General features: G+C 43.0%; 1 protein-coding gene across 1 annotated transcript in view; it reads right to left on the bottom strand.

The window, feature by feature from the left end:
• Positions 1–1,084: 1,084 nt before the first annotated feature.
• Positions 1,085–26,976, bottom strand: part of ANXA2 (annexin A2) — an 81,596-nt gene continuing 55,704 nt past the window's right edge. Inside the window, exons 6-13 of the mRNA XM_030188451.1 lie at positions 24,757–24,847; positions 22,401–22,480; positions 20,471–20,530; positions 14,073–14,166; positions 9,696–9,791; positions 6,422–6,480; positions 1,798–1,920; positions 1,085–1,311 (exon numbers count right to left, since the gene is read on the bottom strand). Coding sequence (XP_030044311.1) covers positions 1,252–1,311; positions 1,798–1,920; positions 6,422–6,480; positions 9,696–9,791; positions 14,073–14,166; positions 20,471–20,530; positions 22,401–22,480; positions 24,757–24,847 — 663 coding nt within the window. The 3' untranslated portion in view covers positions 1,085–1,251. The remainder of the gene's footprint in view (positions 1,312–1,797; positions 1,921–6,421; positions 6,481–9,695; positions 9,792–14,072; positions 14,167–20,470; positions 20,531–22,400; positions 22,481–24,756; positions 24,848–26,976) is intronic.

The raw sequence follows: 26,976 nt of genomic DNA, 5'->3' as shown, positions 1-26,976 counted from the left end.
GTGGGAGGTTTGGGTGTTTGTTGGGGGGTGATCTTTGTTGTTATCTTTCTGCTTTTGAGATTGTTGTTTACTTGCTCTACTAGTTCAATAAATTAAATTTCTAAAAAAAAGAATAACTCCCATGGAGGGTAATTTTATGTGTTTTAACAATACTCACACATGGTGACCTATTTGAAAATGCTTATTTTCACATATAAAACACTATTTTTCCCAGAAGAACAGGTTTTTACTAATGCACTCTTAGTATTTCCCTTCTTTTTAAAAGCTACAGTCCCATTTTTATACAGTGAAAGCTACATCTCTGGAGCACTGAGAGTGGCAGAAAATAGGAGGCCTAGCCCAGGCTGCAGTCCATCTGTGGACGAATAAAGGACTTCACTGTTCAGGGCTATTAACTGGGTACAGTTCACAGGAAAATTATAGCAAACAATCGTAGAAAGCATTTTTCTCATGCAGCATAATTAAGTTATAGAATCTGTTGCCAAAGGATGTGGTCAAGGTAACCAACATAGCAGGATTACAAAGAAAATTGGAGAAGTTCCTGGAGGAAAAGTCTATAAAAAAAATGATTAGCCTGGAAGATTTGGGAGAGCGACTGTTCATACCTGGAAATGAACTATGGGAAATAGATCTACTTTTTGGGTTCTTTCCAGTTCTTGTGACTCAGGCCAGCCATTGTCAGGGACAGGATGCTGTGCTCAATGGTCTGTGGTCTGACCCGGCATGGCTTTTCTTATTTTCTTATCTGTTCTATTGCACGTCCACATTTCCAGCTGGGAAATCTTTATTTTCTATTTATTTGTTTGGTTTACTGCTATTTTTAAAGCACACCAGAGCCCTTAAAGAGCTGGAAATCAAACTTATTCACACACAATCCAAATGAGAATATGGCAGTCGTACTTAACAAATCTTCAAAACAGCTCACTTAGATTTTCAAAACAGATAGCAAAAGCTACTTTGTTTTAAAGTAAAAAGTCAATTTTATTTGTCTGTTACAGTAAATGGTTTAGGAGAGATGCAATTCTGTCACAAAAAAGGTTCCAACCTTTACCTCTGGAATGTTAGAATTCTTTGGCCTTTTTGCTTTTAACACATTAAGGGGAAGACAAGCAAAGCAGTGTGGCCTAGAGAAGATACAGGAAAGCAAAGAGCCCCAGCAGTCTGCTAAATACGGATGCTGGTTACAGTGAGCTACATAGGTGGACTCAGTAAGAACAGCAGGGGAAGTACCCAGACACTGAGTTTCAGCTTTCAATCATCTCCTCCGCATAGGTTTAGAAGAGCCCGCTGGTAATCACCCTTTGTGTCTTGCTGCAAAATAAAATTAAAAAAAAAATTCAAATTTAGAGACCAATAGGGGAATACAAATCCTCATCATTGCCATTTCTGCCACAGGAACATCTCAGAAGTCAAACCTGATGCCAGGATCTTGCCAATTCCCGTAAACCGATCTGGAGCACAGGAGAAAACAACTTTGAGGACTCTTTACTGGGGCTCATGGCAATTCCAACTAACTTTTTTTTCCTCCATTTGAAAATGGGGTGGGGGGGTAGTTACTAAGGCACTTTAAGACAAAGACACACATGATTTGCCCCATAACATGCGTTAAACACACCAATAACATGCATTACACTACTGTAATACATGTTAGTTTAGATTACCGGTGTCATACAACAGAGTGTTTCTTTGAATGGCAGTACAGTCTCATGCTACATATTTTAATTGAACTTTTGAGAATGAAATTCAAAAAGAGATGGAACAGAGCGAGATGCTCAGAAGACTGAAAGAGTTACTTACGCCAATGAAGTAATACAGGGATTTGCCGTACTTCTTTTTGAATTCACTTCTGATTTTTAGCATATCAATCTCGCTGCGAGATACCATAATCCTGATCAGAACCTTGTCTTTGGTCCCTTTGCCCTGGAAATACACAAGTTGCCAAAGTTGAGAAAAGTGTCATAAAGTTCACTCTATCCATGAAAACTCTTTATGGGGCTGAAGTCTCCGCTTGTTTGTATACCACCAATGCAGTAATTCAAACGGGTCCAGCCAGGGCTGGCATGGGGGGGGGGGGGGGGGGATGAGCAACCAGGGGCTCCAAAGCCTCTCTGAAACTGAAGGACTTTGAGGGCCCTCTCAGATTTCTGCACTGGAACCCTGCATGCCTAATATCCAGCCCTGGCTCCCACTTTTAAATGCATGCTGCACAACAAAACGGCACTGGCTTCTGGTCAGCTAACACCATTTACACTATTGCATCAGTAGGACTGGAGTAACTGGGAGCTGCACCTGCCTTGTGAACAATTTACAGGCCCATGAATGGGGTAAGAGGTTTGGAGATGGGGGAGACCCAAGGTAGGTTGGGAAGGTTGGAGAACAGGGTGCACACTACCTTCTTATATATCTCAAGTAAAACTTTCTGCAAAAAGCATAAAATAGAAGACCAAAAATTTCTGCCAACGGCATAAAATAGGTGAAGACCCTTTACAAAAGGAACTTCTAAATAAGTGTGGCTGTTCTAGGAATTTTATTTCCAAAGGAATCTGCTACAGTGAAGATTTGTTTAAAAAAAAAAAATCTATGTTCTGTACTGTCCAGACATTTCAGCAGGAATTTCCACCCTTGGGAGACTACCATAAGTGAGATTTCCCTTGATAGTAAGCACTACTTCCAAATAATTATCCACAGTCTCCATGAGACACCCTACGCTGAAGCTCAGGACAATGGTTGAGGTTAGGACAATAGAACTTCATAGTGCATTTGATATTACTTGATTTCCTCTTTTTTTTTTAGAATGTGAGACAGAAGCCCTGAAGCAGCCATGCGAAATGATGGCCACCGTCGGCTCGGCACATTAACAAAAGAAAGAGGAACACAGCATGTTACACTGTCCAGGAAGCACCCACTACAAAGATAAGTGTGGTGTTGAATGTTATAAAATAAATATAACATTATTGCCTATGAAGTTATAGATATAGTTTTTCACCAGTAGGTTGATACAGCAGCAGGTTTTTTTGGCCAAGGATGAAAGCAGGGTCTATGGACCCGATATAGCTTCAACAGATCGATTTAGGACCTGGAAGCTCTTTGAGGCCTTTTTTCCTGCTGGTTTTAATATAGTTTCACCTGCAGGTAGTTTTTTGTCATTTGCTGACAGCAGATCCTTTGTGTGGTATTAGGACAATATGGGGCCATATTACCAAACAGTGTTAAAAAGTGGCTTTAGTGTGTCCCTACACGGCTCTTTCCCACGCATTAAGACCTTTTTTACCGCTGGGGAATAATGGTGGAATTTGCTATTTTTTGGATTAATGGCCCTTTGGCATTAGCGCATGCCTACCCTGCGCCAAAAAAAAACACAGAGGCATTACTGCATGCCAATTAGCATCGGATTTGCGTGGGAGCCCCTAACGCCTACAAAATAGATGGTGGTAAGCGCTCCCAAGTTAATTGGGAAATTAGCACGTGGCCATTAAGGGAAAAAAGAAAAATGTGACCATTTTACCACCACATTAAGTGGTCCTTTTACTAAACCGTGCTAAAAAATGGCCTGTGGTAGTTTTAACTTGTGGCTTTCCCGCAAGGAACACCTACTCTCTGCCCATAAATATGCTCCCTGTGCTAAAAAATAAAACCTATTTTTTAGTATAGGATTGGCAAACTACTGTGGGATACCCAGGTGCGTCCCGCAGCAGTGCTGTTTAGCACACAGTAGGCATGTGCTAGTGCCTACCGCTGCTTACTAAGAGGACCCACACAAGTGGCCTCGGCACATGGGAAAGCCATGTGCTAAAACTAACTACCACAGGCCATGTTTTAGAGCAGCTTAGTAAAAAGGACCCCTAATTTTGCCATTAGTATATGGATGGAAGAAAGGGCTCTGCTAATTGGTTAGTGCATGGCAAAGTAGCTGTGGTAACCATCAGCACAGAGCACACCTACTCTCCACCCCCACCCACCCCCAGACACAACCCAATGTAACACATAGGGTATGCCAATTTTTGCTTGATAAGCATGCATTGGTTTTTACCACACCGTTGTAAAAAGCGCCCCTTCCGTTGCATCAGAAAAAAAAAAGAGACTTAAATCTGCAGGTTCATCATAAGATTTCAATTATATAATTACATGAAGATTATATAAAATCCCTTCCCCCCAAATCAAGACCAACACAAGAATTATCCCAAGACAATGTGATGTGGGAGCTTACAACAGTGCGCAGGTGGTGCCACATCTGAAGAAAAGGCCTCCGGTTTCATGGAAAACTGGGCCACAACTGTCAAACTTAAACTGAATCAGCCAGCACAATCCCACTACTTAGCAAAACCTCATAACAGATCAACAATCTTACACAATCGAAACAAATAAAAATACTAGGAATCATTCTGGACAAACATCTGACCCTTGAAGACCAAGTTGCTGCAATCACATCAAAAAGCATCAAAACACTAGGGAAACAGAAGAATCAGAGACTAATTCCACAGTCAGTCAGTCTTATAGTACAGACGCTGATATTGTCCCTACTAGACTACTGTAATGCAGCATATGTAGGCAGCAAAGAAAACCTACTATGATCGTTGAAGACCATCCAAAACACAGCAGCGACACTGATATTTAAAAAGTCGAAATATGATAGAGCAATCCCATTACTCATAATGCTACACTGGCTCCCGATCAAGGCCAGACTATTTTTCAAAACCAGCACAATCATCTTTAAAATACTGTTTGGCATGTCACTGGACTACATGCTAGACATGATCAAACCATGAGCAAGAAATGCAAACCCAGGAATCAGAGGTTACCTACTACTGCACCTGCCCAACTGCAAAAAGGTACTATACAAGTCCATTTACACGGCGGGATTTAGCTACCTGGGCTCAAAATGGTGGAACTCAATTCCCATAGTCATAAGAAGCATCAAGAACTACCTCCAATTCAGAAAAGACCTAAAGACCTACCTCTTCAGGAAATTCTATGAATAAAATATGCACTAATCATTCTGGAAGAACAATACACAACACAACCTCTAACTATAATGCATCTTTCATTTAAGAAATGAACTAAGGCATATCTTTTCAAGAAGCCCATGACTATTCCATACGCACTAATAGTTATCTTGCCAACCACTGTAAAACGCAGCATCACACAACCTAGTAAATGTAACTGAATCAATGTAATCTCTAACAACTGTTAAATGCAAGCCACATTGAACCAAAACTTGTTTATGGATAATTGTGGGATACAAGTATAAATAAATAAAAAAGCTCACTTGCAATATTATCTTTAGACATTTTCATGTTGCTCCTATAAAAAGCATCTTTCATTACAGAAATAAGTACAGAGAGGTTTGATAGCCATATGGGTTCAAGAAAAAAAAATAATTTTTGAGAGTTGTGATAACTTCTGAAGAGCCAACTGTAGTGGACAAACTGGTGTTTCTTCTTTAAATGTTCTCAAGACCTACAAAGATTCCATGCTGGAAATAAAAGATCCCAGGTGTTGTATGATTTCTAATAAAGGACTGCTTTGGAGGTGTAAATCACGTGACACTATGAGCTTTTTATAAAATACTATCACTGTTTTACACTCATGCAATTCATTTTCTGTCCTAGCCACCCTATACAAAATTGGGCTCAGAATATCATAGCAGTCCTGAGCCCAATTTTGTATAGGGTGGCTAGGACAGAAAATGAATTGCATGAGTGTAAAACAGTGATAGAATTTTATAAAAAGCTCACAATGTCAGGTGATTTACACCTCCAAATTAGCTTGGTGCATAAATCACAACTAATCCTAAAATCACCTTCTCATAACTACGGGACCCTTTTACTAAGCTGTGGTAAAAAGTGGCCTGCATAAGCTTTGGCGCGTGAAACTTGCGCACGCTGGACAATTTCTTTACTGCGGCGGGAGAAAAGCCTTTTTTTAAAAGGGGCAGTAAATGGCCGTATGCCAATATTAAAATTAGTATGCAGATATTTACTGCCACCTATTTAAAAGGTAGTTAAGGGCTCACGCAATACTCATGCAGTAATCAGGCAGAGCTTGGCAATGCGACCACACTGCCGATTACCGCCAGGAACACCTCCCACGGTAGAAAACAGAAAATTATTTTCTACCACAGGGAACTGCGTGTGCCAACTTTGCAATTATCGCTGGGTGTCCGTGCTACCCTAGTGGTAGGGTCGATTTGGGCCACACTGCCCGCACGGTAGCCCTACCTCGGCTTAGTAAAAGGGTCTATATAGAAGGTAATTAACAAGCAATTTTCAAAGAATAAACACTACAAAGTATAATATTGTATACTTCTGTTTATATTCAGTAAACATTCACTTTGAAGTCCTTGACATGAGTTTCGATGCACTAGCTTTCCGAGAGTGGGGGCACAGTCTACAGAACTAGAAGTCCATGCAGGATAACTTACCTTCATAGAATCGTATAACCTATCAGCGAAATACAACTGCTTGTTCTGAACACACTGGACTGGAAAAAAAAAAAAGAAGAGACAAGCTGTAAATAATCCTGTGAATGTCAAATAGATGCAAACAAGCTCTGGCAACTTCTGCTGAGAAGTTTCCAAATACTAACTTGTGCAAGAAAGGAAATTCCCCTTACAGAGCATCTCTTGCTGAGCTTGTACAGACAGGTTTAGAAAGTCCAATGTAAAGATTCCCATCCACCACAGAGACAGGGTTTAATTTAGTCCTTGTAAAAACAGAAATTTAGTCACAAACACACTGCGGCTCATAATAACTGAATCTCGCCCAAGGCTTCCAGTCCTAACAGGGTTCAACAGACCAGCCACATAGCCAGACCACCAATTTGGGGAAGGGGTGGCTGAGCCCAAAGTGAAAGCAGGCACAAATGTTTGCCCTTCCCCCCACTCTCCACTCTCACCTTGCTTTTCATGTTCTTCCCCTCCCCTTCCGTGACTCCAAATACCTGAAGCTGCTGGTGGGGCTCCCTAAGCCTCACCAGCCAAAGAGGTCCTCCACTGGCAGCTTATGTCACTTTCTATTGGCTGTCATCGTCATGCTGGGTCCCCCTCCTGTGCACATTCACTTTTTGTCCATGAGTGAAAACAGAGCATGTACGAGGCGGTTGCCTTCCGGTACATGCTCAGATTCTTCAGAACTGAGCATGTGAGGCGGGGCGGGGGGGGGGGGGGGGGGTACGAAGAGGTAGCGGTGGCAGTGGCCCATAAATTGTGTCATCGACCTCCAGGCTGCTGATGGAAGACCACTTCGGCTGGTAGAGCTTGGGGTTCCCCACCAGCCATAGCAGCGGATACCTGATGCAATTTTAGGGTGCCTGAACCGAAAGTGAAGGGGTCCACGCTCCCAAGACTCCCTTGTAGACATCAGAGTCTAAGCCTGATAGCCTACAATTCATCAAACAGATAGCTCAATGTGATATGAACACTGAAAGGCCCATTTTACACAGAATGTAAGAGATCAGAATGGAGACGTCCAGGCCAAGACATGCTCAGAGCAGGAGTGCACATGCAAAAGGAGCAGTCATTTTGTACAGATCCACATGAATAAAATGAATGGTACGAACCTGGCAGCTTCCATGTTGCAGTGACAATTTTACAAGTTCTACATCTAAGTGATGAAAACTCACACATGTAGCCGCCCCATTTTACAAACCTATATGTGTAAGGGCCACCAATTAAGTAGTGAGGCTGCAATTTTAATGTGGTTTTATTTTAAAGGCAGAAACAAACAACAGGAGATTAAGGCCAAGGACTTTCTTAATCCCTCGTTTAAAGCCCTTGTTTGAAATCTGTGCATGGCTCTGAGCTGCTGTAAAACCTGATGGAGATATTTTTCCCAATCGATATGTATTCCCTTTGTGAAATGGGGAACATATATATATGTATGTAGTCTTCTGCCCCACCAAAGCCCTGACCAAAACTCACCCTTATTACGTCCCTCAGAAGGCTCTGTACTGATGATCTCCACATGTAAATAGTGAATGATGGCAGATAAAGACCTGTACGGTCCATCCAGTCTGCCCAACTCCAAAAATTGAAATTTACATATGTATGTGATTTACACATTCAAATACTGCTATTCACAGGTGTATAGATGCTTTTTCAACAGAGGCTGAACTCTGATCGCAAAACAATTTTAGCAATCAACAAGTAAAGTTAATTGCTATGACAGTGAAAATATTCTTATTTTAGAACTTGTGAAAAGATCATTCATTCATCTTGTAATTAACTGCTGTGCTCCATCAGAAGCAATAATGCCAAGAAAGAGATCATATAGGGGAAAAGGAATCCTTTTTGCCTTTTGATTAGGGATGGGAAATGTCATTTTTAGTCCGAAATAAGGAAACAACCCCCCCTCCCTCCAAAAAAAAATATTTCAGGGCTTTTTTCTGTGTCATTAATAGTGTGAACTATTGCAAATTAGTGCATGCATATATTCTTTGTGATTTTCCCCAAAAAAACAAAAATTTAACAAAAACAAACAATATTTTCCTGAACATCCCTATTAACTATGGTATCACAATATGCCAGGGAACAGCAACTGTAGTGATGATAAAAGTTGAACTGGAATTCACATTCTACAATTTTTTTTTTTGGGGGGGGGGGGCTAGAAACTCCCTACAGCTACACATGCAACAAACCAGCATCTTTCAGTTCAAAGCACCAAGAGTCTGGTTTCTGCCTATCTTTATCTTCTGTCTTTGCTAGTGTAACCCAGTCCTGCTATCCCGGGTTAGAAGGGGCTCAAGAGGCACTGCTTGTTATTGTCATTTACTCACTTTGGCCCCGTCAGCTCATCCACTCAGGTACCACACGACACTCAGAGGATTAAAAGAACTAGAACATTTATTAACTCTTAACTGATAGTTTCCACTGTATTGGTCTTCATACAGTTCAATTATAATTCCATAAGCAATACACAATTTCTGGGTTAACACAAGTGTTTAACCCTCGTGCCTGTCCTGCAGCTCGATTAGAACCCAGAGCAGATTTCACACTCCCCATGTACTTCAATACCATCCGGGCCAGGCTTCCAGTAACTATATACTCCCTTCGGGCTGCCACCCCAAAGGTCTCGCTATCAACCAAGGGTAGACTGCAGTTCCACCCGAGCCCCAGTTACGGCCAGACTCTCCAATCCATCGAGTTCGGACTCCTCAACTGGTTGCTGCAATATAACAGCTTACTGTTCAGGTAATCTATCCACTGGTTACAATGCTACAGGACTTCCCCTTCTCTTGAAATGGGTCGTCTGGCAGGGGAACCAACAGTAACACCAAACTCCCACAACCAGAGCTGGTTACTTTATCTAGAGGCAGAACCAGAGGCAAAATCCTTCCCACAAGGTTTCCTTTATATATCCTCTGAGATCCTCCCGGGTTCTCCAGTCACTCCCCTAATGACCTGCTACCTGGGGGCCCACTCTATCATGTTTTTAAGCAAACCATGGGTTACACTAGGTGATTGTCGCTTGCCAGAATTTATGTTTTAGTCTAAGACCAATGTCTAACACAGACATGTTTGAGACTACCTTGAAATTTGGCAAGCTTCCATTTGCCTTACAGCTTTTTCATTTCAGTAAAAATGAAAAAGGTGTTGACTTACCTACAGAGTGAGCTTTCTATCCTAGGGCTGTCCCTACTGCCCAACAGAACAGCACCACCCAACTATGCAATGAAAGGTAGACCACGCACATCCTTACCTAGATTAACAAAGGCATTTTCCAAGTCTCCTTTCACCTCCTTCCTGATGCTCTCCTCCATGTTGTAGGGGCTGTAGCTCTTGTACCTCTCAAATACTAAAATGACACCAGAAGATAATTATAAATTATTACACCTGTAGCGCAGCTAATAAAATGGTCAGTGGTCTTCATCATAAAGGGTATGTGGAGAAACTTAAAGATCTCAATATATATATATATATATATATATATACACTTTGCAAGAAAAGGGGGAGAGGGGGAAATACGACAGAGACATTTAAATATCTACAAGAGGAGAGCAGTGCTGATAAAATTGAATCTACAAGCTGCTGAGCAGAACGCCCCTGTTGCGAGTCTTTGTCAGACTCTTCCATTCATGATAACTGTTAAATTACTCCTCCTGTACATTCTCTGCATTATTAACCCCCTGTTTACTAAGGGGTCCTTTTACAAAGCTGAAGCAGAAGAGGGCCTGCGCTGCCTTGAAGTGTGTTTTTGACACTTGCCGAGGCCCCCTTTTACCGCAGCAGGTAAAAGGCAGGTTTTCCTTTTCTTAAAGAAATGGCTGTGTGGCAAGTGAACTTGCCGCGTGGCCATTTCAGCGGTGAGGGGGGGGGGGAGCACTTACCACCACCCACTGAGGTGGTGGTAAGGGCTCTCTTGCTACCCTGGCAATATCCGAGCAGCGCACAGCACTGCCAGATTACTGCCGGGTGCACACTGATGCTACAAAGATAAAAATATTTTTTTTGTTCCAGAAATGGTGTGCGCTAGGTGCAGTAGTCCAGTGGTACTTCCCTTTTAGTGAGCGGCAAGCTCGCATTGGGCTTACTGCCGTTTTGTAAAAGGGCCCCTCAGTGAATGGACTGTGTCGGCATTTGTGCGCAGCTTAGTAAACAGGAGGGTAAGTTAGGTACTTTATTTTGTTTATATATTTTTATTTATGAGACATTTTACATAATCAAGTGAATCTACACTGAGTTTATATTTAGTTGCTGTATATTTTTCAAAGATTTTGCATTATTAATCATCATTTTGGAGAGTTCTGATTAGAACTTTTAGAGAGTTATGTTCCTAAATTTGCCTCTTTGAAAATTTACTAGGACTGAGTGAATAACTTTATACTCAAAATTTCACTAAACTCCTAAATTTAAGAGCATAAAAATGGGTGGCAATAAAGGCGGATTTAAGGCAGGGGAACATAGTTAGGAGCTTAGCACTGAATTTCAGCACTAGGCTCATAAATCTAGACAAATGAATGGCAGGCCTAAGTTTATAAGCATAGGGCCCGATATTCAGCTGGCGGCAATCAGTGTTTTGCTGGTCGCCACGATCATTAAACTCAGAAATTCAATGCCTGGCCATATCCAGGCAGCGGCATTAACTTTCCAGGTTTGCATAGCTGGCCAAGTACAATATTCAGAACTTACCGGCCATGGGGCACCGCATAAAGATAGAACTGACTTTTACGCGGTCCTATGTATGCAGGGACCTTGGCCAGTTAAGTGCTAATATTGGCATTTAATTGACCAAATGCTGACTCAGTTCAGTGATAACTGGTTATTTTCAACAGCAGTAACCAGTTAAGTGCTGCTGAAAATTAGCAGTTAGTCCCGAATAGGTAATTTAACCAGCCAGAAGCCATTTCTGGCCTGTTAAATCACTTTGAATATTGACCTGATAACTTTTAGGCTCCTAAATTAGGAAGGAGGAGAGGAAGATGGAAAGGGGAAAATGTGTTCATGTACAGTGCACTGATCGTATATATGTACACACAATAACATACCTTCCTTACTATGTTGCCTGGCTACCCAGAGAGTTTAAAGCAGTTTACAGCGCAAGTCCTGTATTTTGTTAAAAGGTGATGCAGTACAAAGAGCCCCACGTGAGAGCCAATTACCTCACACAGCTGCACCCTCTCCAGCCAGAAGCCCAGCATTTTAAGTTTTCTTCTGTAGTGGTCAGAGGCAGCAATTTAGATAGCCTGCTTGCGCCAATGCAAGTCTTCTCTCTGATAATTCACACCTGTGCGGAAGTGGGAAGTTACATCAGAGAGAAGACTCAAGGTTGGCACTAGCAGGCTGTCTGAATCGCTGTCTAGAAAACTTAAAATGCCAGGTCGCTGGCTGGGGAGGGGCCAAGAGTGACACCAAACTCCAGCAGCACCCCTGTGGAGCAGCCATGGCACACCAGCTGAGAAATGCTGTGTTATATTTTGCAACATTTTTATCCCGCATTTTCCCACTTATTAGCAGGCTCAATGTGGCTTACAAAATACCATAATGGTGAACGCCAAATACGGTAGGTATTAAACAAATACAATTAGAAAAAGGGTCAGGTAGGGGTAAATGGGTACAATAAGGGACAAGGAAATAAGAAATAAAATGTCCATTGCAATGTATGTAAAGATGTATTGTAGAGTTGAGGCTTTTAAGTAGAATCAATAGGGTAGGCCTTGCAAAACAGACAGGTCTTTAAAGTTTGTTAGAAGTTTAGATGATCGTGCACTGTTTTCACACTCTTTGGTAATGCATTCCACATTTGAGTACTTAAGTATGAAAAATTGGATCCATAGGTTGATTTGTATCTGAGTCCAATACAGTTTGGTTAGTGAAGGTTCAGATAAGTACGTGATGAACTGATTCTATTTCTAGCTGGAAGATCTATTAAATCAATCATATATCCTGGGGCCTCACCGTAGATTATCTTGTGGACCAGAGAACAAATTTTGAAAGTAATGCGGTCCTTGATAGGGAGCCAGTGTAATTTTAATCGAAGAGGTTTTGTGCTATCAAATCTTTTTTTGTTGAATATCAGTCTGGCAGCTATGTTTTGGGCTGTCTGGAGTTTTTTCATAAGCTGCACTTTACAACCCACATATATTCCCATTGCAATAATCTGTGTGGCTCAATACCATTGATTGTGTCAAATTACGGAATATATATATATATATATATATATATATATATATATATATATATATATATAAAGTACACTCAGCTACCTTTCCCTATTTGGTTGCCAAATGGTGGAATAATATTCCAAATATGATAAGATGTATTTCTTGTTATAGGATTTTTCATACAGCTCTCAAGTCCTATTTGTTTGGGAACTATATAGTGGGGGGTTGAGTATTTTTAGAATAACTATTTATAGATATTATATATGTGCATGAATTATGTGAATTGTTTGTTATTATTCCCGATGTTTGATTGGCTCTCTTAATGATGTAAATCGCTCTGAGCTCCAATGATGGGGTATGTTAGCGATTCATAAGAAAAAAAGTAAAGTAATAATAAGTGCCGCTAGTCACACTCTATCTAGCTATTCAGCACTAGTATCTGGTATGACCTGGTACTAAATATCCAGGTATTAATAATGATGACCAGCGCTTTAGAAAAAAAACACTGACTACCACCAGCTGAATGTTGACCCCCCCCAGTTACATATATTAGGTGCCACTGATCACATGTCTAGCAGAGCAGAATATACGTACTTTCTTTAAACACCATGGCTGGAATTTTAAAAATGAGCTGGTAAATTTCAGTCATCTTCAGTGGCAGGTTTATGATGGACGTCCATATCTATAGCTTGTTATATACTCCTTCTCAATTTCCACTATGCAGCAGCAACCATAGTAAGTGTCACGTCTAACTGTGAGCCTTTGGACCACAGTGGAATAACCAGGCTATGGCTGACAAGTCACCGCCAAGACTTGGCAACAGTAAGTTATATTATCTCAGGAACCACACAGTAGGCTTCCAGAAACAAGCGCTGTAGCATCTCAGGAACTCTATCAGGAACAAGCGCTGTAGTATCTCAGGAAAAAGCGCTCTAGATGCAAAGGCAATGGAGCAAGCATCGGGTTGCGGTTAAGTGCGTCTGGGGCCGTGACATCATCCTGCTGCGAACTCATGCAACCTAGGAGCATGTCGTCTCCTCAGTGTGGGGAAGGCCTGGTAGGTGGCAGTTAGAGCAAGGGAACAATGCAGTGAAAGTCACAGTAAGACCATGACAGTAAGTAACTTCAGTATGGGGCTTTCCAGCACTCACTGAGAAAGGCTCTATAATGCCCTTTTTCTCTCACCATGAAAACCCATGCGGGAGACAGGAAACTGCACGGCCTATCAGAACAAGACTACTGAAAGGCCCCACACTGAAGTTACTGGATAAGAGCCACTGATGTGGAGAATCTTCTAACACAGCCACACCAGGCCCAGATCAAACTATGGCACCTATCAAAATTTGGGGCTGGAGGTGTTTGCCTCTTCCTCAATCCAGGCCTGGAGTCAATCACCAGCAAGTCAATCTCATCACCTTGCTAATCAAAGTGCATTGTGAGGTAATATATATTAATAAAAATGTATTTCATTGTACCTTTCTGCAGATGGGGTATGGGTCTTTCAGTCATAATGCAGATCCATTTGGCCACATCAGTTCCCTTCCTCTTTACACCAGCCTCATACAGCTCCTGCAAGGAGAAATGAGCACCAATGTCAAAGAATGATCTATCACAACCTAAAAACAGAATCAAATGCAAATGAAAGATTTTCCTGGGATAGGAAGTAAACTTTTTATTTTTGAAATAGTAAACTCGGGACTTCAACACAAGTAAATACCAAGAGAAAAAAAAAAAAGGAAATGAAAGAGAAATCCATAACAGAAAACTAACAATCTCCTACATTCAAGGGAAATACTGGGGAAAAGAGCAGCACATATTACTAACGCAAAGACAACACATCCATCATGAATTAACCAGAAGATATTCAGACAATCACGCCTTTAACTCAGAGTTGTAAAATACATAGGAATTCATCCTTATAAGTAAAGTCACAATTTCAAAGAAATGTAATAGGAAGTTAATGTTTAAGCCACTAGCTTTCTCTTTAAGCAACGAGAACTCCGTCTTTTTTGTGAAATTTTACACAAGTGAAGAAGCACCCATATCTTCTTCCCTAAAAAGAAATCATTTCTCTATGTCTGAAACAATTTAAGTATCCAACTTCTACTGAATTCTAAAGCATTTGGGCATCACCACACTAGCTCCTCCATCAGCTTCCAAAATACCACCGGCTAGAGAATGACACGGGGACGGGGAACCGCAGTAACCGCGGGGATGGGGACAGGGACAGATCCCACAGGGTCGGGGCCTATAAATGAACTGGACTGTTATTTATGTTTAAGTGATGCCTACAAAGATATTTTGATTTTTTGGAAAAACAAGCAAACGTACTGGCCACAACTAGCAAAATTTGCATGGGGGAATCCTGTACATCCTGCTACCAGCACATCTTCTCAGAAGACATCTTCTATTGCAGGAAGGACTGTGGAAGACAGGAGAGCTAGATTGAATCCTGAGATTGTTGATTTCTTATTTATCCACAGATTTAAAAAACCATAACAGTGCTTCACAGGGCATATTTTTCCCCTCTAGGGCATATAGAACAGGTTGTATTTTAAAGCCCTGGACATTTTTTTTTATTTTTCTTACATTTGTACCCCGTGCTTTCCCACTCATAGCAGACTCAATGCAGCTTACATATTATATACAGGTACTTATTTGTACCTGGGGCAATGGAGGGTTAAGTTAACAGTGTGAATTAGGATTCCTTGGTGTAGTAGAATTCACCTATTGTTGGGGTTGGAAGGGTAGAGGGGAGTGGTGGGAAGGAGGATTATTATAGCTGCTCATTGTTATTATTGTTTTCTATTTGTAATTTATACACAACAGTTGCATAGCATATTGTTCCTTTTTATACTTTAATAAAAAGATTTAAATATAAAATCCTAAGTGTTCAAGGCTTCTGCAGATGAGGACAGAGCCCACAGGAATGGGGCGGGGACACGGACAGAACCTTTGGGGACGGGGCGGGGATGGAGACAAGGCCTGCGGGACAGGGTGGGGACGGAGATAGAACCCATGGGGACAGGGACAAACTTTGTCCCTGTGTCATTCTCTACCACCGGCATCCAAACTGTAATCCAGAACTAGGCAAATACTGATGTAAGCTGAATATTGGCTGCTTGGCTAAAAGTACATGTGCGTCTCAACAGCAGAATTATTTTTAGCCAAAGAAGAGATGTCCTTTTGGGCACACTGGACTAGATTCTACATATAGGGTTAGATTCTATATATGGCGCCTAAAAAATCTGACGTGGAAATAAGCGTATTCTATAAAATTAAGGCACAGTATATAGAATAGGCTACTACTACTACTACTATCTAGCATTTCTATAGCGCTACAAGGCGTACGCAGCGCTGCACAAACATAGAAGAAAGACAGTCCCTGCTCAAAGAGCTTACAATCTAATAGACAAAAAATAAATAAAGTAAGCAAATCAAATCAATTAATGTGAACGGGAAGGAAGAGAGGAGGGTAGGTGGAGGCGAGTGGTTACGAGTCAAAAGCAATGTTAAAGAGTCTTTCAGTCTAGATTTAAAGGTGGCCAAGGATGGGGCAAGAAGTAGGGGCTCAGGAAGTTTATTCCAGGCGTAGGGTGCAGCGAGACAGAAGGCGCGAAGTCTGGAGTTGGCAGTAGTGGAGAAGGGAACAGATAAGAAGCATTTATCCATGGAGCGGAGTGCACGGGAAGGGGTGTAGGGAAGGACGAGTGTGGAGAGATACTGGGGAGCAGCAGAGTGAGTACATTTATAGGTTAGTAGAAGAAGTTTGAACAGGATGCGAAAACGGATAGGGAGCCAGTGAAGGGTCTTGAGGAGAGGGGTAGTATGAGTAAAGCGACCCTGGCGGAAGATGAGATGGGCAGCAGAGTTTTGAACCGACTGGAGAGGGGAGAGGTGACTAAGTGGGAGGCCAGCAAGAAGCAGATTGCAGTAGTCTAAACGAGAGGTGACAAGGGTGTGGATGAGGGTTTTGGTAGAGTGCTCGGAAAGAAAGGGGCGGATTTTACGGATGTTGTAAAGAAAGAAACGACAGGTCTTGGCAATTTGCTGGATATGAGCAGAGAAGGAGAGAGAAGAGTCAAAGATGACCCCAAGGTTTCGAGCTGAGGAGACAGGGAGAATGAGAGAGCCATCAACAGAAATAGAAAACGGGGGGAGCGGGGAGGTGGGTTTGGGGGGGAAAATGAGAAGCTCGGTTTTGGTCATATTTAATTTCAGGTGGCGTTGAGACATCCAGACAGCAATGTCAGACAAGCACGCTGAAACTTTGGTTTGGATGCAAGGTGAGATATCAGGGGTAGAAAGGTAGATTTGGGAGTCATCAGCATAGAGATGGTAGGAAACGCCATGGGATGAGATTAATGCCTTATCAATACTGCAGTGCATAAAGCTACACGCGTTCATTTATGCCAATAAAAATCTGGTGTAAATCCATGCGCGTAGATTCGTGTAAATGCATGAGGTATATTCTGTAATTGCACGTGTAACTGTTGAAATGCCCATGGAACGCCCATAAACATGCCCCTTTTCATCTACGCACATTTATTTTAAACAATGTGCTTTGCAATTTAGGTGCAGTACTTTATAGAATACGCTTACCAATTTCTGCGCATAAATTGTAATTATTGCCAATTAGCGCTCATTGTTTAAGTGCCGTTAAAAATGCTAAATTATTTTGTTCCGCCAATTAAGTTATGCGATTATCTCCACGTGAATCTAGGCGCCATATATAGAATCTGGAGTATAGAGCTGAAAAAATCATTACAGAAAAAAAATGTGCTTAGTGCTATTCTATAACTCGCACTTAATGTTAAGCGTGGTTTATAGAATGCGCACAGCCCCCAGAGACTCTCAACTAAATTTTTAGGCGCAACCATACACACCAACTAAAATGTGGTGTAAATGCTCGCACCTAAGTTAGGCACGGATTGGGCGTATTCTATTAACAGTGAGCATAGTTTCTAGGAATGTCCATGACCTGCTCATGCCCCTCCCATGGCCACACCCCTTTCTGAGATCAGTGCATTAGAATTTACGAGCACCACTTTACAGAATACACTTAGGAAGCTGCGCACATAAATTCTAATTCATGCCAATTAGCGCCGAAAACTGCTCATTACTGGCCAATTATCGGTGCCGACTAGCTTGTTAAATAATTAAATTGTACGTGCAGTTTGGCCACACTGCCAAATTTGCACACTCAACTTTAATCGCCATATACAGAATCTGAAGAATTAGGTCTTAAAATGATGCGCATATTAGATATTTTCAAATTCATTCACTTTTTTGTACTCTCTCTTCCAAAAGAGGCTACAAAATGGTGTACACAATAAAAATGTATTTATTTATTTACTAGTAAAAAAAAAGGCCTGTTTCTGACACAAATGAAACGGGCGCTAGCAAGGTTTTCCACGGAGTGTGTATGTTTGAGAGAGTGTGTGTGAGAGAGAGAGAGCGAATGTGTGAGTGTGTGTGTGTGACAGAGAGAGAGAGACTGGGTGCGAGTGTGTCTGTGAGAGAGAGTGTGTGTGTGTGTGATTCTCCTCTGTCCCCTGCCCTCCCTCCAGCTACCCAGCGATTCTCCTCTGTCCCCTGCCCCCTGTGCAGCCACCCAGCGAGTCTCCTGTCTGCCCTGCCCCCCCTCCAGCCACCCAGCGATTCTCCTCTGTCCCCTGCCCCCCTCCAGCGATTCATCTTGCTGTCTTGATTACCTCCGTCAAAGCGGCCGCGTCATTGAAAGCCCTGTCCGTCTGTAGCCTTCCCTTCGAGTTCGTTCCCTCAGAGTCCCACCCTCACGGAAAGAGGAAATGACGTCAGAAGGCGGGACTCTGAGGGAACGAACTCAAAGGGAAGGCTGGAGACGGGCAGGGCTTTCAATGACACAGCCGCTTCGACGGAGGTAATCAAGAGAGCGAGATGAATCGCTGGGTGGCTGGAGGGGGGGGGGGGGGCAGGGGATCAAGGCTGTTTGGGACGGAGTAACGTTTGTTTGCGGATTACTATGCAGCCTTCCCTTCTCTCCAAGGGCAGGGCAGTGAGAACGAGTGCGATTGCCTGCGGTTGGTTCCTTCACCTTCTGACGTTGTAAGGGTGGGGCGATTATGAACCTCAGGAACACTACATGGCTTCACTGCCACGCTGCCATAGAGTCACATATATTCCCATTGCAATAATTTGTGTGGCTCAATACCACCGGAAACCTTTCTGGCGGTAGTTCAAAATTGATGTGTGTAGGACGGGCATACGCATCCAGGCGGCTTAGTAAAAGGGCCCCTAAGAATCTGTGAAAAGAAAACATCTTGCTCCAAAATAATCTTATAAGAATTTGGCCGTGTTTCCCATCAAAGATTTTGCACAGGAATTACACACTCATATTACAATGTGTCTAACTGAGATTGGAAATTGGAGAATTATGGTTCTGTCAAGTGTCAGTTCAGTGAATAATTTGCACCTTCTGAATGTGACACAACTCTTTGGGGTCAACATTCAGCATGGTTTAAACAGGCAGGAGAGGCTTCGGCCCGTTTAAGCTATGCTCAGCAGGTTGGCCACCAATATTTATTTTAAAACATTTATAGACCACACTATCTTACAGTTCTAGGTGGTTTCCAAATTACATACTTAATAAAATCTTTACAAATAACACACTCCTTCAAAAAGAAAAAAACACATTCGACAAGACATAGCATAAAATACAGCAAATAACAAAATACAAAACTAAAATCAGTCTTTAGTTATTAGCAAAAGCTTGTGTAAACATCTGAGCCTACTTTCTAAATTGTACAACAGAGCAAGATTTGCACAAAATCTCAGGTAGGGCATTCCAGAGAACAGGTCCTTCAATGTAAGAAACAGAACAATATACATCTAACATGACCTATCAAAAAAAAAAAAGAACTTCTAAAAATGATTTGCCACCAGATCTCAAAAGTCTACTTGGCGTGCAAAGTTTCAAAGAACTGGCCAAAATTAACGGACCATTGTCATTCAGGGCTATATGGACAAAGGTCAAAACCTTAAACTTGATCCTCCAAACATAAGTAACCAATGCAATTCTTGGAGAGCAGGAGTAATATGATCAAATCGAGATAGGCTTGACAAATTTAGAGCTGCAGCACCACACAGCCAGGCAGGTCTTGACCGCCGTGGCACTGTCCAATTAGTACTAGGGTGGTCTATGGGCGGAGCCAGCACTCAAGCAGTTAGTGGCAACATTCAATCTGCTAACCCAGGGGTAGGCAACTCCGGTCCTCGAGAGCCGCAGGCAGGTCAGGTTTTCAGGATATCCACAATGAATATGTAGGAGATAGATTTGCAAGCACTGCCTCCATGGTATGCAAATCTATCTCATGCATATTCATTGTGGCTATCCTGAAAACCTGACCTGCCTGCAGCTCTCGAGGACCGGAGTTGCCTACCCCTGTGCTAACCAATTAAGTAAGCTCAAAGTTAGAATAGCAAAACCCTGTCCTAATTTTATCCACAAAGCTAACCAGGCAGCAGTCTCAATATTATTATCCACTAAACCAGGGGTGGGCCACCACAGACCTCAAGGTCCAAAACCCAGTCAGGTTTTCAAGATTTCCACAATGAATATGCATGAGATTGATCTGAATGTACTGCTTCCATGTTATGCAAACAGATCTCGTGCATATGTATTGTAGAAATCTTGAATTCCCAACTGCATTGTGGCCCTCGATGACTGTTGTTGCCCATCCCCTGTGCTAAACTAATCAGGCACTGGTCTGAATACTGGCAGGTGCCCAGTTAACTTCCAGATGCTACAGCCCGGACATGTCTTGGCATTGAGTATCCAGGCTTATTGGGTCCTTTGTAAGTAATCTCTCACTATGACAACAGAGCAACTTACCCGAGCATCCTGATCAATCCTTTCATAATCAACAACAGTGTTGTCTTCAACTCGTCTGCCCTTCAGAGAAATAAAATCAAAATGGTTAGGAGATAGCTTGTAATCTGTATGGTGATCACAGGGATGTTACAAAACATCTGATCTACAGTTCCTCTGGAGAACAGGGGCATAAGTGGGAAAAAGTAACGGAAAACTCATGCTCCTAGCTGAAGATTTTCTTGATCAAGGCCAGGTTTTCCACTGAGCACTCAGGAGTTTCCAAACCTGTTGTGGTAAAAGCCTAGCACTGAAGAACACAGCATAAGTACTACCAGCCAGGCAACAATAGGACAATTCTTCTCTTAGGGGTCCTTTTACTAAGGTGCGCTAACAGATTAAGCACATGCCAAATACGCCCATAAGAATATAATGGTTATCTTATTTAGCGCACACTAATCATTAATGCACACTAAATCCGTTAGTGCACTTTAGTAAAAGGACCCCTAAATTGCTGTGACATTTTTTTGAGGAGAAAAATGTAGTGCATTGCCTTTTCAATGACTCAAGGTAGAATACATTCAGGTATTTCCCTCTCCTTGAAGCACTTACAGTTTGCTGTGGACACGGTATAAGAGGGCATGCCTACACTTGGGTGTGACGATGCTGACCTTTCGCTATAATTCTATAAAGGAATCTTGGCACCAAGATGCCATTATAGACTTGGCGTTACATGCATGGTTTAGGAGCGCCCAAACTGAGATGCTAGTTTATGAAATTGCCCCTTACATTTGTACCTGAGGCAATGGAAGATTAAGTAAATTGCCCAAGGTCGCAAAGAGTGGTGGTGGGATTTGAACTCTGGCTTTCATGGTTCTCCAATGTTCTCTGACACACTCCGAGGATTGGTACAAAGAGAGAGAAAAGAAAAATTCAGGGGTCCAAGATTTCTTGCATACAGCCTCTATCCAGATAAGATTAAGGACTACAAAAGGAAAGCTGAGTCCTGTCTGCTCCCTTAAGACAGGTTCATGGAAAAACTAAATTTCCCTTTCAGCAGTAGGCCTATGTGAAGCTATTATTGTGCCTGTGGACTGGGTCTGGAAGGCCAACAAGGAATTTTTATATATTTGCTTGGGTGGGACTTTTTGTTTTGGGAAGGCAGCTAATAAATATGTAATAAATCAGGAGTGGCCTAGTGGTTAGTGTGGTGGACTTTGGTCCTGAGGAACTGGGTTAGATTCCCACTGCAGGCACAGGCAGCTCTTAGTGACTCTGGGCAAGTCACTTAACCCTCCATTGCCCCAGGTACAAATAAGTACCTGTATATAATATGTAAGCCGCATTGAACCTGCTATGAGTGGGAAAGCGCGGGTTACAAATGTAACAAAAAAAAAATAATATCTAATGATGCTTTGCTTCCTTTTTTTTTTTTTAATCAGTTCACAAGTGAACCTGAGCTCCATTTCCAACTTACCCATCCCAGACCCTAACACACTCCATCATGCTCCCAATCTTAGAGCAAGCAGAGAACTTGTTACTGATGGGAGATTGGGTGGCAGAACTGGTGGTGGGAGGCGGGGCTAGTGGTTGGGAGGCAGGGCTAGTGCTGGGCAGACTTCTACGGTCTGTGCCCTGAAAATGGCAGATACAAATCAAGGTCAGGTATACACATAAAGTAGCACATATGAGTTTATCTTCTTGGGCAGACTGGCTGGACTGTGCAGGTCTTTCTCTGCCGTCATCTACTATGCAGTTCAGGAGTGGGGGTAGCATCTAAACCCTTTGCCCTTTGGTAGTCCTATTCCTCCACAAACTTGACATGTCATGGCCCCCATATTTTGGGGGAAAGATCTCCTAAAAAGGCATCTCTTAGGCTGCAGACTGAATGTGGTATATACATTTAATTTGGACGTTAAAGGACATACACATTACACAATATTTGTTATCTTACTTTTGCCAGGGCCACCATCAGTTTCCGGAAATCCCCAGATGTGTCAGAAACGATGTCTTTTTCCAGCTCTGTCTTGTACACTAGACAGGGTAAAGAGAAGACAAAGAGTTTCAGTTCAATATCACTAGTCTGCACCTAACACTTCAGCCCTGCCAGCACTAAGAGCCCCCTTTCACTAACATGCAATAAGCAGTTAACACGGGGACTACCTGCACACTAACAGTTAATGCAGCAACAGCTAGACACTGTATATTTGTATACTGTTTCTCTTAAAACACAGTCCAACCCAAAGTGACTCACAAACACACACATATTAAGAACAGATTATAAGCTTTATAAGTACTACCAGCCAGGCAACAATAGGACAATTCTTCTCTTAGGGGTCCTTTTACTAAGGTGCGCTAACAGATTAAGCGCATGCCCATAAGAATATAAAGCTGTTAGTGCACCTTAGTAAAAGGATCCCTAAATTGCTGTGACATTGCTGTCTTCTATGAGTATTTGCTAAGAGCTGCATCTACCTGGGTGTGCCATAACAATAATAATGTTCCAACAGCAAGCCTGATTAGTTCCACATGAAATGGTTTAAAAATAAATAAAACCTTGCCCTCACCCCACCCCCCTGATATTTAACTACTGTACTCAGCACTGAATTCAATCACCAACCACGGTGTTTAAACCTATATCAATGCTGGCCAATACTTGGAAACCAGTTGCAGAACATTGTTGAATATCCGTATACAGACCAGCTACTGGAAATTATCTTATATCATCGACATTCAGCCCCAATACATAAGAACATAAGAATAGCCATACTGGGTCAGACTGATGGCCCATCCAGCCCAGTATCCTGCTTCCAACAGTGGCCAATCCAGATCACAAGTACCTGACAGAAACCCAAATAGTGGCAACAATTCCGTGCTACCAATCCCAGGGCAAGCAGTGGCATCACCATGTCTGTCTCAATAGCAGACTGTGGACTTTTTCTCCAGGAACTTGTCCAGACCTTTTTAAAACCCAGATATACACTAACAGCTGTCACCACATCCTCCAGCAGCAAGCTCCAGAGCTGAACTGTGGATCTGAAAGTCTCAGCAGCCATTTTGAAGAAGCGATGGCAGCGAGCAGATCTGCAACAGCGGGCAGGAAAGAGTGGGTTTTTTTACTGCCCTGAAGAGGCCACTTGACCACCAGGGCACATTGAGGTAGGTTTGGGAAGGACACCCTGAGGCTCACAGGCAGCTTTGAAAAAACCACCCAGACCCCCGACAGTCGCCTGAAATGGAGGACATGTCCAGGGAAAGCCTGATGTATGGTAACCCTAAGTATGTGCTAGAACCAAAGAGAGGCTGGAAAGACACAGGGCATCCAAATGCACCTTGGGAAAAAGCCATCATGCAGGAAGCAGGGTAGCAGCCTGGAACCAAGACCCCCAAGCAGCTAGAGGGAGAAATGAAGGGTTTAGAGGAGTGGGAGCTGTGCCCTGAAGAGCCAATAAAGTTACAACCCAATAAATTTAAACTCACTACAGTGACTTTGGATTGCAACTTGCTGCTGTGTAACAATCAGCCCAACAGGTGGCTGCCAGGTGAGAAAGTTTAAAATTCTGGCAAGTGGGTGGAGGGCTGCAGGCACAACGGAAAGAAGTCATGGCCTGGACTTTATTCAGAAGTGGATTTGTTTCTGCTGACAAGACCAGAACAGAACTATGTGGCAGAGAGAACAGAAGGGGGGATTTTCCTAATCCTCTTCCCGCTACATCTGCGGGAGAGCCTGATGGGGCAGTAACTTACAAGGATATTTAACCTGAAAAGAGTGTTTTAGACTTTTGGCTCTTGGGGAGGGTGAACTGCGCCAAACAAAAGCAGCACAACTTACTTGCATTGTGGACCTGCCTTAAAAGAGGGGGAAGGTGGGACCAAGCGTTTGCTTAATGGATCAATTTATTTCTTGTGAAATATTGTATTGGATAACTTTTTAGTTTTATATCTTGAATAAGAGGAGTTTTGTTTTTGAACTTATAACTGAGTTGGAGTATTCATACCACTACAGAACAGGTGTAAGCAAAATCCAAATACACAAGTATCTGGAAAGAAGAAAATCCTGGACTGGATTATATCATGGAATGAACTTTGAAGACAAGCACACTTCTTTTGAGTCTCCAGGACTGCAGACACCTTCAGCAACATGACAACATCCACATTCCCACTTCAGGCACAGGCAGCTCCTTGTGACTCTGGGCAAGTCACTTAACCCTCCACTGCCCCATGTAAGCCGCATTGAGCCTGCCATGAGTGGGAAAGCACGGGGTACAAATGTAACAAAAAAAAAAATCTTAGATCACTGGCCCACTTACTCTCTCTGTACGCTCTGTTGATTTCATAGAGCTCTTGGTTCGTCCGTGAGCAGATGATCTCAATGAGGGAATCTTCATCAGTTCCCAGACCCTGAAACAACAATAGGTCTTTGGTTAGAGGATGAAATGGGACCATGTGAACTACAGAACCAGAAACTAACACCTAACACAATGAGTGCATCCAAGTAAAATGGACACCCACTGAGCTGTCAGTATTTATCTAACTAGCTGGAATGCCAACACTGGACTACTATAAAAACCACACTGGCTTACATGAGTGACGAAACAGCTTTGGTAGAATAGAGGTCTGAGATTTCTGTCATCCCTCTGAGCGTTCCCTTATAACTTGGGCCACTAACTATTTGACCTGAAACACTGCACCCATGTTACTATCTACAGTGTCCGATAGTGAAGTCTAACTGGGCAGTTCTATAAAGGGGTGCCACTTTTGGACACCCTGATCCATTATAAAATACTCCGGTGACCAGCACTGAATATGCAGTTTACTTTTGGACGGTTTGACTTTGACCGGCCAAGCTGATATTCAGCACTGGCCAGTCAAAGTCAAACCAGCCAAAAATAGAACTGCCTTGCATGCAGCCAAATATGGCTGTTAAAGTTACGAGGCGATGTGCCAAAAATTGGTGGATAGCTGGTTATAGTGGGCGATATAACTGGCTGTCTGCTAACCGCTAACCAGCAAAGTTCAGCAGGACATGGGTAGCCGGCTATGTGGCATTTAACCGGCCAGGTGCTGATCCTGGCAGTTAAATGTCTTTGACTATCAGAAGGATAGTGCACTAGCATGCATAACTTCCAATATAAGCACCCCTTTGAGCGCACATGGTGCGTTTACCCCACCTCCCTGTCCCCCCCCCCCCCACCATAACTCCACAAACCTTGGCTGGTGGGGGTCCCCAAGTCCTATCAGCAGAAGAAACATAGTACACTCCCTCAAACTCCGACACAGTCCCTGTCTCTACAACCCCCACCGGGAGGTCACTCCACAACTCCCCAGACTCCTCCCAACCCCAGCCCACACCCTCCCATTCCACAGCTCTCCCTCACCTGAAAAAGGTTCACCTCCTGAACATCAACACCACCGAGGCACCTATCTCCACCATATGCCCTCTCCCTCGCCTCTCCTCCAGCACACACATGTCGAGTCTCACAAGCCTGTCCCCATGGCAGAGACCACCCACCAACCCTGCAGCCGTCCTCTGGACCAAATCCATCCTGTTCATATCTTTCCGTAGGTGCGGTCTCCAGAACTGCACGCAATACTCCAAATGGGGTCTCACCGGAGCATTCTTCCAGCACTGTTCTCCGCCGTGTTGCCTGACCTGCGGTTGCTTTTCCCTCACGTGGCGCATGCTGTGCGATGTGAGGGGAAAAGCAGCCGCAGGGCAGGCAATGCAACAGAAAACAGCAATAGAGGAAGGCTTCTGCTGGCGGGGTTGGGGAGTCCCACCAGCCAATCCAGAGACCCCAAAGCCCTGTGACTGCTCCTCCCCAGCCTCTAAGGGGGGTTCAGCGCTGGAGTTCTCTCTCCTGCTCCTGTAGGGATGCAATCACCTGGGTCCCATCAGGAGCAGGAGACAAATCGACCCCAGCGCTGCCCCCCCCCCCACCCTTGGAGGCTGGGTCCAGGGGAAATCTTGAAACCCTGCCCCTCCCCCCCAGCAGCTCTGCTCAGCGGGGTTTAACTAGGCAGGAGCATGTTGAATATTGACCCCAAGAAAGGTTACCATTACCTAAAACCAGAGTCACTGTGAGATGAAGAGATAAATTCAAGGTCATACAAACATTTAGCAGCCGAGGTGACCCTGGACCTTACACACTTTGAATCAAAGACCCATCACTATATACTGAATTATTGCAGTCACTGGAATATGGTTTTTTTTTTAATTAAATACAGGAAGGACCAGTTATCCCAGTTGTTTAACTGAACTCCACGGGAGTTCACATGCTCTATAATTACAGCAGCTCAATCAGTACACTGGTAGCCTCAGGGTACTAGTCAAATGTTAATTTTACCCTTTACCTTGAGTCTCAGATAAATCACAGCCACTGTACAAACTACTATTGATTATGCTTTTAATATAAAAGTGCTTTCCTACAATCCTGACTTTATCAGTGGGGTTATCACCAAAGCGAAGCAGGATTAGGAGGCATTTTTTAGAAACAGATGCAAAATAGATGAACTAGTACTAGCCTGTA

This window comes from Microcaecilia unicolor, chromosome 1 (genome assembly GCF_901765095.1).
Source record: "Microcaecilia unicolor chromosome 1, aMicUni1.1, whole genome shotgun sequence".
NCBI classification, from domain to species: Eukaryota; Metazoa; Chordata; class Amphibia; order Gymnophiona; family Siphonopidae; genus Microcaecilia; species Microcaecilia unicolor.
The sequence above is the reverse complement of the archived record's forward strand: the minus strand, read 5'-3'. Positions and strand labels throughout refer to the sequence as shown.